The sequence below is a fragment of the Mytilinidion resinicola genome (assembly GCF_010093595.1).
Source record: "Mytilinidion resinicola strain CBS 304.34 unplaced genomic scaffold BDZ99scaffold_9, whole genome shotgun sequence".
Lineage (NCBI taxonomy): Eukaryota > Fungi > Ascomycota > Dothideomycetes > Mytilinidiales > Mytilinidiaceae > Mytilinidion > Mytilinidion resinicola.
The window spans coordinates 1,384,672-1,400,934 of NW_022985445.1; the positions used below are offsets into that span (position 1 = coordinate 1,384,672).

General features: G+C 52.6%; 6 protein-coding genes across 6 annotated transcripts; 3 read left to right on the top strand and 3 right to left on the bottom strand.

Annotated features, from left to right (window-relative positions):
* Positions 1 to 197: 197 nt before the first annotated feature.
* Positions 198 to 2,166, top strand: BDZ99DRAFT_462925 (FAD-binding protein). The gene has a single exon (XM_033719959.1). It carries the CDS (start codon positions 369 to 371, stop codon positions 1,869 to 1,871), a length of 1,503 nt encoding a protein of 500 aa, XP_033577308.1. The 5' UTR covers positions 198 to 368; the 3' UTR covers positions 1,872 to 2,166.
* A 136-nt stretch (positions 2,167 to 2,302) lies between these two features.
* On the top strand, positions 2,303 to 4,384 carry BDZ99DRAFT_520416 (putative cytochrome P450; the record flags this gene model as incomplete). Its single annotated transcript, XM_033725525.1, has 9 exons — positions 2,303 to 2,420; positions 2,472 to 2,558; positions 2,607 to 2,772; positions 2,829 to 3,069; positions 3,120 to 3,324; positions 3,393 to 3,674; positions 3,727 to 3,824; positions 3,877 to 4,193; positions 4,249 to 4,384. The coding sequence occupies 9 exons, from the start codon at positions 2,303 to 2,305 to the stop codon at positions 4,382 to 4,384; spliced, it is 1,650 nt and encodes a 549-aa protein (XP_033577309.1).
* Positions 4,385 to 4,416: 32 nt separating this feature from the next.
* On the bottom strand, positions 4,417 to 4,913 carry BDZ99DRAFT_520417 (uncharacterized protein; the record flags this gene model as incomplete). The annotated part of the gene is made up of 2 exons (XM_033725526.1): positions 4,417 to 4,665; positions 4,722 to 4,913. The coding sequence occupies 2 exons, from the start codon at positions 4,911 to 4,913 to the stop codon at positions 4,417 to 4,419; spliced, it is 441 nt and encodes a 146-aa protein (XP_033577310.1).
* A 1,454-nt stretch (positions 4,914 to 6,367) lies between these two features.
* Positions 6,368 to 7,653, top strand: BDZ99DRAFT_309865 (NAD(P)-binding protein). The gene is made up of 5 exons (XM_033714256.1): positions 6,368 to 6,545; positions 6,607 to 6,820; positions 6,877 to 6,907; positions 6,962 to 7,239; positions 7,291 to 7,653. Exons 1-5 carry the CDS (start codon positions 6,485 to 6,487, stop codon positions 7,586 to 7,588), a joined length of 882 nt encoding a protein of 293 aa, XP_033577311.1. The 5' UTR covers positions 6,368 to 6,484; the 3' UTR covers positions 7,589 to 7,653.
* Positions 7,654 to 7,659: 6 nt separating this feature from the next.
* On the bottom strand, positions 7,660 to 11,392 carry BDZ99DRAFT_570931 (calcium ATPase). The gene is made up of 5 exons (XM_033728048.1): positions 11,078 to 11,392; positions 10,866 to 11,023; positions 10,197 to 10,799; positions 8,435 to 10,147; positions 7,660 to 8,368 (listed from the first exon to the last, which is right to left on the bottom strand). Exons 1-5 carry the CDS (start codon positions 11,193 to 11,195, stop codon positions 7,931 to 7,933), a joined length of 3,030 nt encoding a protein of 1,009 aa, XP_033577312.1. The 5' UTR covers positions 11,196 to 11,392; the 3' UTR covers positions 7,660 to 7,930.
* A 678-nt stretch (positions 11,393 to 12,070) lies between these two features.
* Positions 12,071 to 15,119, bottom strand: BDZ99DRAFT_309890 (uncharacterized protein). The gene is made up of 3 exons (XM_033714257.1): positions 14,039 to 15,119; positions 13,352 to 13,987; positions 12,071 to 13,299 (listed from the first exon to the last, which is right to left on the bottom strand). The coding sequence occupies exons 1-3, from the start codon at positions 14,994 to 14,996 to the stop codon at positions 12,170 to 12,172; spliced, it is 2,724 nt and encodes a 907-aa protein (XP_033577313.1). The 5' UTR covers positions 14,997 to 15,119; the 3' UTR covers positions 12,071 to 12,169.
* Between the last annotated feature and the right edge of the window lie 1,144 nt (positions 15,120 to 16,263).

Sequence of the window (16,263 nt, forward strand, 5' to 3'; positions counted from 1 at the left end):
GAATTGTAAGAAATATCCTCTCATAGTAATGAATGTAAATACTCTCAGGAAAGCGGGTTGCTAAAGATTGTAATACTCCTAAAGCGAGATTGAGATGCCCGAGTACCACTTATTGAACTATAGTATACAATGCCTCGCTTGGTGCTCAGGCAAAAGTTAGCCGGTCTTTCACGTCACGACTCCCTCAACGAGATGCTCATTAATAGCGTACATCACGTTCCCATCTAGAATATTCTTTTCCTTTTTGTTATAGACTCACTCGTTCTTATCTGTCACTAGAATATTGGTAAAAGAGCGCTACTCTAGATCCGCTTTGTCAGAAATTTCTACCTCTTCACACATTGTTCAACTGTCAATAACTCCCACCCATGAAGCACCATAAGGATGTAGTTTGTCAAATTACCTCCAGCGTCTCTCAATACTTCAAGCGGCGGGAGCCGTTTCGGATTTTTCATGGCTCCACCAACAGCACGCGACCCGGGGGCCGCCAGAACACAGTTGACATCAGCGCACTCTCACGCGTCCTGCGCGTCGACACGAAGACTAAAATGGCGCTTGTTGAGCCTAATGTGCCTATGGACCGCTTGGTTGAGGCGACCATGCAATACGGTCTTGTTCCGCCGGTTGTGATGGAATTTCCCGGTATCACGGCAGGAGGAGGGTTTGCAGGGACAGGCGGCGAAAGCAGCTCTTTCAAATACGGATACTTCAATGAAACCGTCAATTCAATCGAAGTCGTCCTCGGTAACGGGGAGGTCGTAACGGCATCTGAAAAAGAAAACACGGACCTCTTCCATGGAGCCTCTGGAGCCGTAGGGACTCTAGGAATTACGACACTGCTCGAGCTGCAGCTCGTCCAAGCAAAGAAATACGTCGAAGCAACATACCACCCCGTCCGCTCAGTTGCCGAAGCCGTAGCAAAGGTCAAAGAGGAAACGCTCAACCCAGCCCACGATTACGTAGACGGGATCCTCTTCTCTAAAGATCATGGCGTCATCGTTACAGGCCGTATGACGGACTCCCTCCCATCAGGATCTGCTATCCAGCACTTCAGCGCCCCTAGCGATCCTTGGTTCTACCTCCACGTCCACGACCGTACCCTCTCTGCCACTACACCCATCACCGAGCATATACCACTCGCCGAATACCTCTTTCGCTATGACCGCGGCGGCTTCTGGGTCGGGCGCTCCGCCTTCTCCTACTTCAACTTCCCATTCAACAAGCTCACGCGCTGGTTCCTCGACGACTTCCTGCACACCCGCATGCTGTACAAAGCGCTGCACGCCTCCGGCCAATCCAGGAATTACGTCGTCCAGGACCTCGCAATCCCCTACCCCACCGTCGAGAAATTCATAGACTACACCGTCTCCTCCTTCAACATCTGGCCCCTCTGGCTCTGCCCTTTGCGTCAATCTCGCCTCCCAACTCTGCACCCGCACACCTCTGCCACAGAAACCGATAAGAAGACCCTCGCGCCTCTTCTCAACGTCGGCTTGTGGGGGTTCGGGCCTCCTGATCCCGCTGCCTTCGTTACTAAAAATCGCGAGCTCGAAGCTAAACTAAAAGAGCTAGGGGGTATGAAGTGGCTGTACGCGCACACCTACTACCCGGAGGGCGAGTTCTGGGAAATGTTCGACAAAGAGTGGTATGAGGGGCTGCGGAAAAAGTACCATGCGGAGCGATTGCCGAGCATGTGGCATAAGGTGCGGGTGGACGAAGAGGCGCAGCGGCGGGCGGAGGAGGAAGGGGGCTGGGGCGCGTGGGCGTTGCGGAAGTGGCCGCTGGGGGGGCTGTGGGGGATTCGCAAGGCGATTCAGAGTCGGGAATATCTGGTTGCTAGGAGATCGTCGTGGAAGGATAAAGGAGAGTGATGGAATTATGTTTGGGCCGATTTTGTAAATCATGTACGACTATGGAGAATAGTGGGCTATTTCCGACTGCATCACTTTCAAAAAGGGCCTCCTTGTGGTGAAAATAGTATGCTCTGCTATGAACTGTCTCGTTTGGCGAGCCAATATCTAACCCTCCTGGATCCCGACTCAATGGCTCCCGGAAACAGCCTGATGCTTGATGATCCGGAGAGGTTCGGGGCATAGTCTGGGGAAGGGTGAGGGGAAAAGGAAGATACCATGCTACATCTCTTTCGACCGGGGAACAACACATGCAGCTCCGACCGGACCAATCCTTTACTTTCTTGCATCATGGTCCCTGTAAATTGGGGCGCAAGTTTCCTTGAATCAAAAATGCTTTCCATTTAGTTGCGAGTATCTGGATCACACACTATTCTCACAGCTTAACGAACATGCCGACTTCAGTCAACGCACCGTATCTAGCAATTGGAGTCGCGCTTGCGGTTGTGGCATTTGTTGTCCTGCGTAGGCTCTCGAGATATGGCATGCGGCCTGCTGATTACCCTCCCGGTACCTATTCCATGAGGAGGTCTTCAAGTTAATTCCACTGACAAAGAGCAGGCCCACCGACCCTTCCAATCATTGGCAACTTGCATCAGATGCCGATGAAAGACTTGCATCTCAAGTTTGCAAAATGGGGGAAGCAATGTTCGAATCGCACTCGTATCCGTTCAGAGCTTCGCTGATGCCTCGCAGACGGACCCGTCTTCTCTCTGAAGCTCGGCGCGGACATGAACATTATCGTTCTTAACAAAGACCAGCCAGTGAAAGATCTGCTTGACAAGCAAAGCAGCATCTACTCTGTGCGCATGGACAGCTTGATTCGCGAATATGGAGATGGACTGATGATAACGAATAGAGAGTATGCAAAGGCCCCAGACAGAGGAGGCTTGCGAGATACTAAAGCAGTACATTTAGCAACGACGATATCTGGAGGCGGCAAAGGAAAGCATACCACCTGCTGCTGAACGGCAACGTTGCAAATAAGTATCTGCCGTACCAGTACTTCGAGACTACGCAATTGCTACAAGATATCCTTCAGCGGCCTGACGATGTGTCGCTTCATTTGAAGCGGTATACGACGAGCTTGGGATCGACGATTGCATACGCATGGAGGACTACTTCGATCGATCAGCCAGCCGTGAAGACGATGTATCACGTAAGTGTCGTTCCAATGGATGAATCTATTCCAGAGCTTATGCAAGTCAGTGGATCGAGAGATGGTCGGCTATTGGAACGCAGACGATGGTCACCGAATGGTGGAAGTTCCTTCGCCCAATATATCGCATCATGCCCACCTGGCTGAGCGCTGGCAAGAAAGAGATGTTCGAGTTGTTAGACATCGAGAAGAGGTTGTGGATGAGTCAATTGGTGAAGGCAAAAGAGAACATCGATCGGGGGAACAAGAAGCCCTGTACGTGATGGTATTTCCTCTTTCTCGAGGCTTTTTTCACTGGACTTGACTAATACAGCTTTTCGCAGGTTTCGCCGTCGATATGCTGCTCAATAACAAACAAGGCGACGCGAAGGACGCAATGACTGACTTGCAGACTGCGTTCAATGCGGGTCACGCTTGGGCAGGGGCTAGCGATACGACTCTGAATACGCTTCTCGCCTTTGTGAAAGCCATGATCTTGTACCCAGACGTCCAAGCCAAGGCGCAGGAGGAAATAGACCGAGTGATAGGATCGGAGCGGATGCCAGACTGGCATGATCGAGACAGCCTCCCATACGTGCGGAGCTGTGTCAAAGAGAGCCTGCGATGTCAGTACTTCTCTCAAACACCATCCTTCTAGATATTAACCTGACAATTCAGGGCTTCCTACTGCACTGACGGGGGTCCCCCACTCAGTGTCCCGCGACGATACATACATGGGCTTCAAGATTCCAGAGCGCGCTGTCATATTCTTCAATGTCCGCGGCCCTCTTCTCTTCTCCGCCTCTTACATGAGCTCATTGATCACAGACCTGGGCGATAAACAATGACCCCAGCCGCGTCCTCAACCCGCGTCGCTTCCTCCCCGAGCGACATCTTGACGACTCTACAACCTCCTACGAATCGGCCTCTCTCCCGGACTGCTCTAAACGCGACCATTTCACATTCGGTGCTGGCCGTCGTATCTGTCCCGGTATCCACATTGCAGATCGCTCGCTCTTTGTAGCTATATCGAGGCTTCTATGGGGCTTCAAGATCGAGCAGGGCATGGATGCGGAGGGGAGGCCGATACCCCTGAACGCAGATGTGATGGGACCTGGTTTCGTAGCGGAGCCGGAGAAATACGCGTAGGTTGAAATCCATCTTTGCGAGATATATCCGGCACTGACCAGCACTGCCCAGGTCGCATTTCGTGCCGCGCACACCAGAGACCGAGAACAAGATAAAGTCAGAGTGGGCGAAAGCCGCAGTGCTGCTAGACAAAGACGGGAACTACTCGGACGTTTTTTACGACGTCTTTGGACGGGCGTACTTGTAATCTTCAATATGAAATGGATGTGAGGCCTAGTCTTATATCACACCAAACTCTTCCCCCCACTCCACCCCCACAAAAACCTCCGCAACAACCCCAAGCACGATCTTCTTCCCCGTGAAGAAATGCTGCTCACCCGGCACAATCACGTCCGTGTAGAACGGGTCCTTCACCGCTTCCGCCCATGCCTCCAGGCTCGAGACCTGGAGCTGCACGATTCCGTCGTACTGCACTGCGCTTTCGGCTGGGAGGCCGAGGATTGAGGAGGTGGCCGGGTTGATGTGGATCTGAGACGTTAGCGCATCGTCATTATACTAGATGAACGGGGTGGGTATTTATGTACCTGGCGGTAGTTGATGATCCCGTGCCTGGCGAGGAATGGCGCGACTAACGGCGCGTGTGTCTCCTTCCAGTACGCGCAGAATTCTTCGTGCGTCCAGGATGGTAGGCGGGTGATGAATGCTATGAGCCATACGCCGCCTTTGTGGCTGTCGCTGTTACTGAGCGTAGTGAGGGGAGCGGTGGGGGTAGTCATTGCCGGATGAAGAGCCGGCGGGAGGGCGAGTAGGAGTTGTTTGTCCTTAGAACTGAGGGGATGGAGGTGAGTAGTGAGATATGGGATGTAAGGTCTGACGTACGATACAAGCTGTGGAGGTAAGGATTTTGTTGAAGATAATCAGTTGTGAGAGCCTCGGACAGGAGTAATCATTCCTGTTCTCTGTCCTCTAAGCTCTTACAGTTGCTACGTATTGGAATCAGGGTATGGTTCACCCTGGTGATAAGCCAATGCCCGTTATTCGGATAATATTTCGCCTTCTCCGAAGCCGGGCGTGCAACACGCTTCCGGATCATGCACTAGGAGTTGACAAGTGTGCGTGTCCGCACCCATGGACAGGTCGTGCGGGGTAACGCACGAGGAACATATATGCGGGGTGAATGCACAAATCGGATACCTTGAGGATGATGGTGTGAATAATGAACGTCATTTCTCCCTTCCAAAGTTCCAATGTTGTTAAGATACTGGGAAAGAAATCTGGAACAATGGACATGTATCGAGAGTGGATTTTATGAGATTTGAAAGTGATAACATGTTGATGACTAGAGAGCACTGAGAATTAGAAGATGGAATATAGAACAGTTTATGTAATGGAGCATCTGCAAGTTTCGGAGCCTCGCAACTTTCAATCCGGTCCCCGAAATCCAACTCGTATGGAGAAACAACATCGAACATGACTGGAATACTTAAGAAAGAACCGGATCTCTATGTGCTGTAGCCTGAGGTATCGTGGCAAAGACTAGGTGGCGGTTGTGAAAACCACCCCTTTCTACTTCGACCGGCAAAAGCAGCCACCCAGCGTCGTAGGAACATTGCGAAAGCGACATTTTTACCGGCTTAGCAACAAAAAAGTGAATCTGGCATGTGAGAGGGACTGGCCAGGCTCTGTTTTCAATCGTTGCGTTTCGTCGTTATGAGCTGTTTGCGGTTCGTGCCTGCTGGCAGAAGCGCCAAGCGCTCACTAGATAAATCGAATTGAACTTGATTAAGCTTCTTACTAGCGCTCGCAACACTTCCTTCTATGGCGTCTAGCCGCTTGTAGCTGTCTTACTGGCGGAAGCTTACTGAGGCCCAGCAGTCAGTTCGGGGTCCGGGCGTAGCAGGCTCCGGCATTTACGCAGGCAATGGTGATAGAGACTCCTCGCAACGTCCGGTGGCCTAGCGTGTAAATCAAAGCCACGAAATTACTTAATGAGGTTAGCGTTCCGAGTGCCTGTAGGGGTGAATAGCAACTTTCTAGCCGATCTTTGACTGGCCCGGAAATTGATTGGCTAGAAAGTTGTTATTCAACCCTAAAGACGCTCGGAATGCTAACCTCATTAGGCAGATATGTGGTTTGATTTACACGCTAGGTCACCGGACGTTGCGAGGTCTGTATGCAGATGATCGTGATGAGACCTTGGAAGGGACTGCTGTGTTTCCCCGTGGAACCACGTAGACCTATATAAGTAGAACATTATTCTACCGGAAGCTGCATTGAGCAAGATCACTCCGCGTTGAGCAACTATCAAATTCCCTAGTGCTCCCACTGGAACCCAGCCTCATTCATCATGGTTGTAGGAGAGCTCCCGCTCGATGGAAAGATCGTAGTGATCACTGGAGCAGGATCAGGTGAGCCAAGCGTATATTTCATCGAGACAAACGGTGAGGGTTGGCTGACTAGCGAACGAAGGTATCAACCTTGAGTTCGCAAAACTCGCTCATGAAAGAAACGCCCACGTCGTCATTGGAGATGTCAGATTGACTCCCGAAGCGGAAGAGTGGATCGCAACTACAAAAGGCTCCACATCGAAGGTCGTGTACCAGCAGACGGACGTGACAAAATGGGACCAGCTGCACACATTGCTGGACGTATCAGAGAAGGAATTCGGAGACGTCCCTGATCTGTAAGCCTGAAGACTGTATGGTTTATTTGAGGAAGTCACTGAAGACCGTTGCACAGATACGTTGCTGGTGCTGGAGTGTTTGAGCCGGTGAGTATCTCATACTGGAATGGTTCGACGAAGCTGTTTCTGACGCGCTCAAAGGACTGGTCAAACTTCTGGGAGGATCCGGAAGTTGATGGCTACAAATCGATCGACATCAACGTGGCGCATGCGATCAAGTTCACTCGGATTAGCATTCGGAAGCTTCTGTCGAAGAACAAGAAGGGCGTTATTCTCGTTGTCGGCTCGATTACTGGGCAGACGCCGAACTTCACTGGACCGCTCTACGTCGCCACTAAGCACGCTATATCGGGGTTTGTGAGAAGTTTGGCGATGTTGGATGAATATATGGATATTAAGGTAGTGTGTAGTGCTCCGGGGTAAGGTCTGCTCAGACTCCAGGTTCATACCTTTACTAAAGTTAGAAACAGGATGGTGCTCACGAGGTTATGGACAGACAGGCCGGATATGTCTAAGAATTACAAAGGGATAGAGCAGATAGCTCTTGGTCCAAAAGATATCGCAGAGAGCATGGTGGTGCTGGCTGGATCATCGAAGTATGGGGGTGGTACAGTTCTGGAGGTAGCAAAAGGGCAGCCATGGAGGGAAGTACCAGCATACAACGCTCCTCCACCACTAGGTGTAGGAGCAACGCCGGAGCAATCTGCGGCAGATCTACGAATCTTGCAGATTTTAGAAAAGGAGCGGGGAGTCGCACTGAAGCCGTGATGGAAGAAACAGGCACTCACATAGTGTAGCGTCAGATAGAAGACGATTCCTTCGAAAGTAATCATCATAAACACTGAATCCGTTCGCGTAGAAAAGACTCTATTTCGCATTCCCGCTCTCGCGAGCGGCGCAAACGAGAACCTCGCATTTTTCATCTATATATAGCAGAAGCGAAAATGTACAAAAACACCCAGCCAGTATGCAGAAGACATATCAGGTCTTTTCTCCCTCCCCTAACTCACCCAATTGCCTCTTCTCAACTCCTGACAATGCACCCACCTGTATCTGCATGACTCCGTTAAGAATGCCATTGAAAGAAAAGGAGCTCCAAGCATAACCTCTTTACTCAGCCTTCGGTCTCCCATTTGCAATCTTCTCCACCTTCTCCACCTCAACCGACGACGTGGTGTTGATGAAGAACTTCCGCTCGAAGAACTTGAGAACTTCATCAATGATGATGATTGGCGCACTTATCCCCATGACTGCCTGCCACTCCGCCGAATCCAGCGGCACGACACTGAACAAGCCCTGCAAGAACGGGACGTAAAGCAGCGCGAAATGCAGCGCCATGCTAAGGCAGATGGCGTAGACGAGCATCATGTTCTTCCACAAGGGGAGTGTGAGTAGGGATTCCGAAGACGAAAGTGCGTTCATGGCGTTAAGCATTTCGATGACGACGAGGATAGACAGGGAGATGGTGGAGGCGGTTTTGGCGGAGTCATTGGTGAAGATTTCGCAGCCGATTTCCGGGAAGGCGGCGCTGCAGCTGTGGAAGTGGGACTGGGTGTCATTAGTTTCATTGCCTTTTACAGAATTTGTTGAGGGAGGGAAGATGGATGAGCTTACCAGTTGCCAGAACGAAATCTGTGGTCCGGCGGCATTAAACATGAAGTACCACGCATATCCGAAAACAGTCGCGGCGCCGACGTAGGTCCCGATGACCATGTATCTGAAGAACAACCAGCCACTGATGAGTGGCTCGTCTCGCTTCCGTGGTTGCCTCTTCATGATATCGTGGTCGGCTGGATTGAAAGACAATGCCGTCGCAGGTAGGCCGTCCGTGACCAAGTTCACCCAGAGAAGCTGTACTGGAATCAAAGCCTCCGGCATCCCCGCGGCCGCGGTAAGGAAGATGGACACGACCTCGCCAATATTGGACGAGATGAGGTAGCGAATGAACTGTTGAGTGTTGTTGTAGATCGATCTTCCCTCCTCGACGGCACTTTCAATCGTGGCGAAGTTGTCATCTGCGAGAACCATGTCGGCTGCAAGCTTCGCTACGTCAGTTCCGGAACCCATAGCGACACCAATATCGGCCTTCTTCAACGCTGGCGCGTCATTGACACCGTCGCCAGTCATGGCAACGACCTCGCCGGCTTGCTGAAGGAGATCAACAAGCTTGGACTTATGTGTTGGCTCTGTGCGTGAAAAGAGTGAAGCCCGTTTCGCGGCTTCCAGCTTCTCGGACTCGCCGAGGTCGTCAAATTGACGCCCAGTATAACTCTTCCCGGTGAGGTCTTCGTTCTCGCCAAAGACTCCGATTTGTCGACAGATCGTTTCGGCAGTGTTCTGGTTGTCACCAGTAATCACCACGACTCGGATACCGGCAGAGCGGCATTTGCGTATCGAATGAATCACCTCGGGGCGAGGAGGATCCAACATACCAACGAGACCGATGAGGGTCATGTTTTGTTCGAGCTTTGTGTAATCTTTCGTTGTCTTTGCGTTCTTGAAAAGACCGTTCGACCCTGCGTCTTCAACTGAAGCTAAGGCAATGACGCGAAGGCCACGGTTGCCATAGTCGATGATCTCCTTGTTGATGAGACTTGAGAGTTTGCTAGTAAGAGGAACCTTATGCCCCTGGCTGCCGACTAGGGTGTGGGTACACCTATCGAGGATTGACTCCGGAGCTCCCTTGATCAAAAGCCTTTGCGTATTTGGTCCCTCAACTAAAACAGACATGCTCTTCCTGTCTCTTGAGAACTCATAGGTAGCTAACCTAGGAAACTGGTCCTCGTAGTATTTGCTGAAATAATGGAGACGATCGTCAGCAGGGACGCTGGCCCTGGTCGAGTTAATCTTTGGGTGCGGAGTTCCGATTTTTTCAACCAAGACTCGCAGAGCTCCCTCGGTGGGCTCTCCAACGATGCTGTAAGTGCCGTTCTTCGCATCCAAAGCCAGCTTAGCGTCATTACACAGCGCCGCGACCTCGCTCATTTTCATGATAATAGCGGACGACGCTGCAGGATGTTCTAGAGGCTTGCCCTTGAAGGTGATGCTACCTTCAGGGGCGAAGTTCGTGCCCTCGACGTCGATCTCCTCTAGTCCAGTCCCGGCCTCGTTGATGAAAACAATCTTGTTGACGCTCATTTGGTTCGTGGTCAATGTTCCTGTCTTGTCAGAGCAGATAACACTGCAGCTTCCCAAGGTCTCAACTGAAGGAAGGCTTCGAACGACGGCGTTTTTGGCTGCCATCTTGCGAGTACCCAGGGCTAAGCACGTCGTGATAACCACCGCGAGACCTTCTGGAATAGCTGCTACACCAAGGGAGACAGCGATCTAGTCATGTCAGCATGATATTGCAGTGTAATTCCTTTTTTGTACCCACCTTGAGATAGTAGATCGCACCCTTGGTCCAGCCACCATGAGAAGGATCGCTGAAATTCCGGATGTTTATAAGCCAGACCAAAATGCAGATAGCCGTAATGACCTTCGCCAGCATATCCCCAAAATCATTCAACTTCTCTTTCAAAGGCGTGGGCTGAGAAATCTGCGAAGTAATGCTCTCATGAATATCACCAATGGCGGTCGAAGCTCCGGTCAAAACTACGAGCGCCGTAGCATGTCCAGTGACAACGGTCGTTCCTGAGAACAGCATATTGATCTGGTCTTGCTTGACAGCCTCCGCATCCTTGATCGCCTTGGTGCCCTTCCCAACACTCTCGCTCTCGCCGGTGAGGATAGACTGGTCCACGCTGAAGTTGTTGCTTTGTACGGAAAGCAGCCTGCAGTCTGCCGGTATTCTGTCTCCAACCGCCACCGAGATCACATCCCCGGGTACCAGCTCCTCTGCCTTGATCCGCTTGACGGCTCCATCGCGAATAACTTTGGCTTCGTTGGCGGAGTATTCTTGTAGAGCCGCAATGGCCTTTTCCGCGCTAGTTTCTTGCGAGACGCCGACGACGGCGTTTAATATGAGGATAGTAAGAATCTAAGATATCACAAATGTTAGATAAAGTAACAAGAAGCACCGAAGTGGGATGAGGGCGTGACGTACCACGGCGGGGTCTACAAACGCAGTCCATCCGTCACCATCCTCAAACAATGCCAACAAAAACGACACTCCAGCCGATCCCAGAAGAATTATGACCAACTGATCTTTGAATTGTTCGAGTATGAGTTCCCAGATCGGTGTCGGAGGGTCTTCAGGCAAAGCTGCGCAGAATTGTTATTCATAGTTGCTTCCGGAAACCTAGGGTGGGGTGGTACCATTTCGTCCATACTTTGCCCGCAAGCTCTCCACGCGCTGCGCTGGCAGACCGGCCGCTTCTGAGACTTGGAAATTGGCTAAAGCGTCTTGAGTAGACCGTATATACGCGTTCTCCATGCTTGGGTATGAGGACTATCGTCGCTATGTAGCGCGGCGCAAAAGTGGCCGTGGTAGGTACTCCGCTGCTTGAGAAGTGGAGGCGCAAAAGATTGACGGCGTATTCGGGGTCCACGAGTGGAAAGAAGAGTCGAGGCAGTAGGAAGTCCTAAATGACAGACTGGGTCGGCATGGAAGAAAGTGTGGTGAAAGAAACGTCGTCCCCGCGGTCTCCAAGGCGAAATCTATAATCTGTCCTTTCTCGAAGACGCTTAGAGTTACCTAGTGAGGGTTATTATCGGCCAGGCACTCGGCCGCCACGCCACGTGCACGCACCCTTGCCTATAGAATATTCTTATATCCCGTCAGGCTCTCTTGATTAAAATGTGGCAGTCCACGAATCCGTGATTTTCATTTAAACCATTTATGCTCATCTAGCACCGCTTGAAGTCCTCTGTGCTACCCAAAACTGTAAAACGCCGGTTTCGGCGAGCCTGATAACGGTCTGAGCCACCCCGGACTCCCACACCATGTTCAACGAAGCCTGCCTGTGCAGTGCGGCGGCGAGTCTCAAGATGATTAGGGACTCTAGCTTGCAGGATCACTCTAGGATGGCAAGAAAGCGAGTCAAACATAGTGTAGATATCCATTCACCTCTCCTAGTCTGTATAAAGCGCTCTGCACTTCCTAGTATCTGGATCACCTATATCCCATACCAAGTTCGGCGTTCATCAAATAATGTCCCGCCTACTATCAACGAGCCTCAAAAGCCCCTTTATAGCCAAATGCGCCGCTAATCCGCCCTCGCTATGCAACGTTCGACAGCCAAAGCCGGGCTGGAATGCAAAACATGAAGAAGAAAAAAGAGAAAAGGGTATCAAGGGAACACCTGCACTTCGTGTAGCAAGAATCGCCCATGCTATGCTATCAGTGAGTCCCGCCAGACTCAGATTACTAGTCCATCTTTTGCCGTACGTAACGCCTGCGAAGAAATATTACACTGTGCTTTGCTGCGCAAATACCGACGATATGGCCGGAAGAGGCTTCTCTGCCGGGAGGTTTGATCCTGTGTCCATGTGCGGATACACTCGTCGATGTGCGCAGTATTTGGTAATCAGCTTCTCCAGATCGAGTATCATGAACGGCTTCGACAAAGAGCCCTTCATCCCGACTTTTGCGGCCCGGTCGAGCGCGCTGTGTGTGGCATCCGCGGTCACTGCAAGAATAATTGGATGCTTGCCCATTCGGAATATCTCCTCCGCTGCCTGATATCCGTCCATTAAGGGCATCCACAAATCCATCAGAATGACATCGATTTCTTTGCCGTGTTGTCGTTCGATCTTCATTTGGTTGACGGCATCATGGCCATCATACGCCTGGGAGATGTCTTTGTATCCCAGCTTTTTGAGCATCGCAACAAGGAGGTTGCGGTTGATCCTATTGTCTTCGACTACTAGGAAATTTAGAGGGTACTTGTCGCAAAGCTTCCTGTCGAAGGAGGTTGTCGACCTCGTTATCCCTTTGAACGCGGCAGGATGGCCGTTCATATTTCGCGAGCGAGGTGATTCCATTTGTAAGGGCGGCGATGGTATGTGGAGATGATGAAGCGGCCCGACAATCTTCGGAGTAGAGGGCGTGTTCATCTTCTCGGGAATTATTGGGGGTGTTGGTGGACGAATCGAATTTCGTTCAGCCACGCCCAAATCCACAGACCTTCGCGACCGTGTCGTCGGCGAGCCGCTTGGCGTCCCTGGCCGACTGCAAATTTCGCCAGGTCGAAGGGGTACCCGCATTTCAAATTCGGAGCCTTTCGCTGGTCCCGAAACATCTGATCGGAGACAATACAAGTCACCGCCAAGCTTACGAGCTAAGCCTTTAGCGACCATCAAACCTAGACCGAGTCCTTCAGTTTGTCGACTTAGAGAAACATCTTCACGGGAGAATGGTTTAAAAAGATACGGCAAGAATGCGGAAGGTATCCCGGGACCCGTGTCTTGCACAGTTATCACGATATATCGGGAGTTCTGGCTGAGTTTTGCTCTCAAAGTTATCGTTCCAACGTCAGTAAATTTGACTGCATTCAAAACAATGCAAGATATTGTTTTCGCCAGGTCTTTTTCATCAACTGCAATTGGATTAGTTCCGTTTCTCCCAATCATCATTGGACTGGAGCTTACTGAGGATAGTGTCTGGCACATCGCCGTCTACTAGCCATTCGATATTCTTCACGTTTTCCTGACCACTTGGGCTTTTCGTTTTGACCTCAATGATAGCACCACCCTTTAATTCTTGGGAAGTCACAGATTCAGGACGCCCTCCAACTTTCAAAGAGTCGGTGATGACATACTGGATTACCTCACGCAGGTCAGTATACCGTAGTCCGGGAATAACGGTATCTTCCGAGGCAAAAACGGGAGATTTTGGGAATTCCTCGCGGTCGAATGAAGGAGCTGGCACAACCTGGGCAGTCGAAGCATCAGCGGAGGGATCAAATGAAAGGCCTTTCGAGTCTATCTTTCTATCAGGGGAGGTTCTCGATGTGGTCGATGTGGTCGCCTGGAATTTCGGTACGGAGCCAGCAGACCAAGCTGTCGACTCTCTCCTCCTCTTCATGTTTCGCAAAGGGCTCGGTAAGAGATATCCCTTGGTCGTCAACAAGCTCTCCTGCATGCCGGCTGCGTGGTTCATGGCGTCCAACACCCGGGATGCCGGATCGTTGTCGAGCGCAGAAAGAGGAGTCTCGGGTATTCCCATGTTCATGTCGTACGCATGTACTACATTGTCCGCTGCTACTACGGCGCGCCGGGAACTGTCTGTTCACGATGTCAGCTGGTGGGTGATTAGTCAGACGGCTCAGTTCGTACCTTGAACCGCTTCGATGTTCTCCTTCAGTTCCTCCAGCATCTGTCGTATCTGCTTCGTGTCGTCTAATGGACGGTCGGTAACAGTGGCATGCATAACGTCTAGCATACCCACAACGCCTTGCATTGGGGTCCTCAGTTCGTGGGATAGACTTCGGGCGTAGGGTTTGAGTGATTGGGCGATGGAGATGGCTTCGTGGGGCAAGACTCGCGGGGTAGGGATCTCGGCGGTTTCGCTCGGTGGTGACGGAGGAGGTCTGGCAAAACCGTCTCTTTGCAACACCCGGTCCAGAATGATGTCCTCAAGGCTGTGGAAGAGCATCTCCAAGTAGCCCCAGCCTAGCGTTCGATTGGCAGCGCCTTCTGGAGACCACATGACACCAAAATGGGCAAAGCACTTTCCATCAGCAAACAGTGGGATTCCCATATACGCCTCGCCAGCCACCTTAAGGTCGTTTGGGTTGTCGACAATGAACTCGTTTAGTCTCTCCGGGATGATGAAGACCTTGTCGTGTTTCATGTAGGCGCATGGGCACGAGTAGGCGTGGTACTTGAAGTCTTTCAGATGAGTTTTGAATCCGTGTCCGTCGTTGATATAAAATGCGGCACCCATCAGACAGGCGCCCGGCTCCCCTATGGGCGGCATCTCGACGGCGCTATGCATGTCGTCGACCAGAATGCGCTTCGAAACAAAGCCATACTGGGCGCTGGTGATATCGGTGAGGCCCTCGGTTAGTAGTGGCCAGAACTCGTCAGTCGTCGCTTTCCTGAGGTTGGTCTTGAACTGCACGAGCTGCTCCAAAGCGTTGCTCTCGGCGGGTGCGTAGAGGCGGCGCAGGCCTTCGGTGAAGCCATCCTGGTGGCTGTGCTTCACCATCCCGGGCTCTGCAAGAGAATAGCACAACGACGTTCGCTCGATGAAGTCCGGATGATCATTGCTGGCGTTGACCCTTCCCCTCATCGTCGTCCTCCAGGGCTTGGGGATGATTAGAGGACTCCAGGATGGTGGGCTAGCGCGGTGGCCTGATGGTTGGTGGTGCGAGGACGAGGGAAGGCAGCACTGGAGATCACGGCCGAAAGCGGCGCGGCTGCCAGGTAGCACGCAGAACCAGACGTTGACAAAGCTTGGCCAGAGTGAGCGGAGCAGTCGGGGGTGGGCTGCAGCTTCGTGGTGTTGGGGGGACTGTGTGGATTCGGTATACGCAGATTCAGTGGTCGAGCAGCAACAGTGTCATCAGCAGTGCATGAGGTGGGGCCGGCAGAGGGGGCGCTCCAGCAAAGAATGAAAGTCGTGGCACGCTGCGACGGACAGGAGGCCCTCAGGGAGCCCGAGGACGACTGTGGTGAGTCTAGAAGGGCCGCTGGAGGCCACAAACTCACAATCGGACCCGGCAGTCTGGGAACAAAATGCAAGCTCGCGACGCGCTCCGTCAGCCAGGAAGGCGTCGCGCTGGGGCTCAGGGCTCAGGCAGCGCGCAGAGGGCAAGAAGGAGGCTGCCTGCCGGAAGCAAGCAGGCGACGAGACGTGCGTGGGGACCATGGGGGCGCGGCGTGACTGACTGCGGCGTGACTGACTGCGGCGTGACTGCGCTGCTCCAGCTGGCTGCCGTCTGGCGGGGCGCAATCCGAAAAGGCTGAGGTTCTCAAACGCGATGTGCAAATCTCAAAGACGCAGGGATGGCGGGCGATGGGCGCGTCTGGCCTCGCGATGCAACCTGGTGGATGAGCGGCATCCATGCCTGAAGGAGCCCGAGGACAACGGCGCCCAGCCGGCAGCGTCACGCTCGCGCGTGCAGCTGCATATGCTGCTGTTGCCGTCTCCGCGCTCTCGCTGGGGACACTGTTCGTCCTGGGTCCCAAGGGTTGCTGGCTTTGGTCTTGGGTGTGATCGGTCCCTTGGCCGTGATCTCGGTCGGCTTCCTCGCCAACGTGCTGCGAACCGTGGGACACGATTTGGCCCGGCGCTAGCGTCGGATCAGATGCCAGACGCCTCCCGAGCCGTGGAGCGAAAAGAAGGGTCAGCGGGCGCGGCACAGTGGTGGGCTCGGAGGCGGTGACGCTATGGCGCTGCCGCGTAGCCGTCGCCGTCTTGGCCTACGTAGTGGCGGCCCGACCTGCAGCGCAGCTGTGCAGCGAGCATCCACGGCTCCCTCAGCATCGGTGAGAGGAGCGGGGGGCCCGTGCGCGATTCCTCCGCACGCCGCAGTCATGTCGCCAGGCCCGCCCTC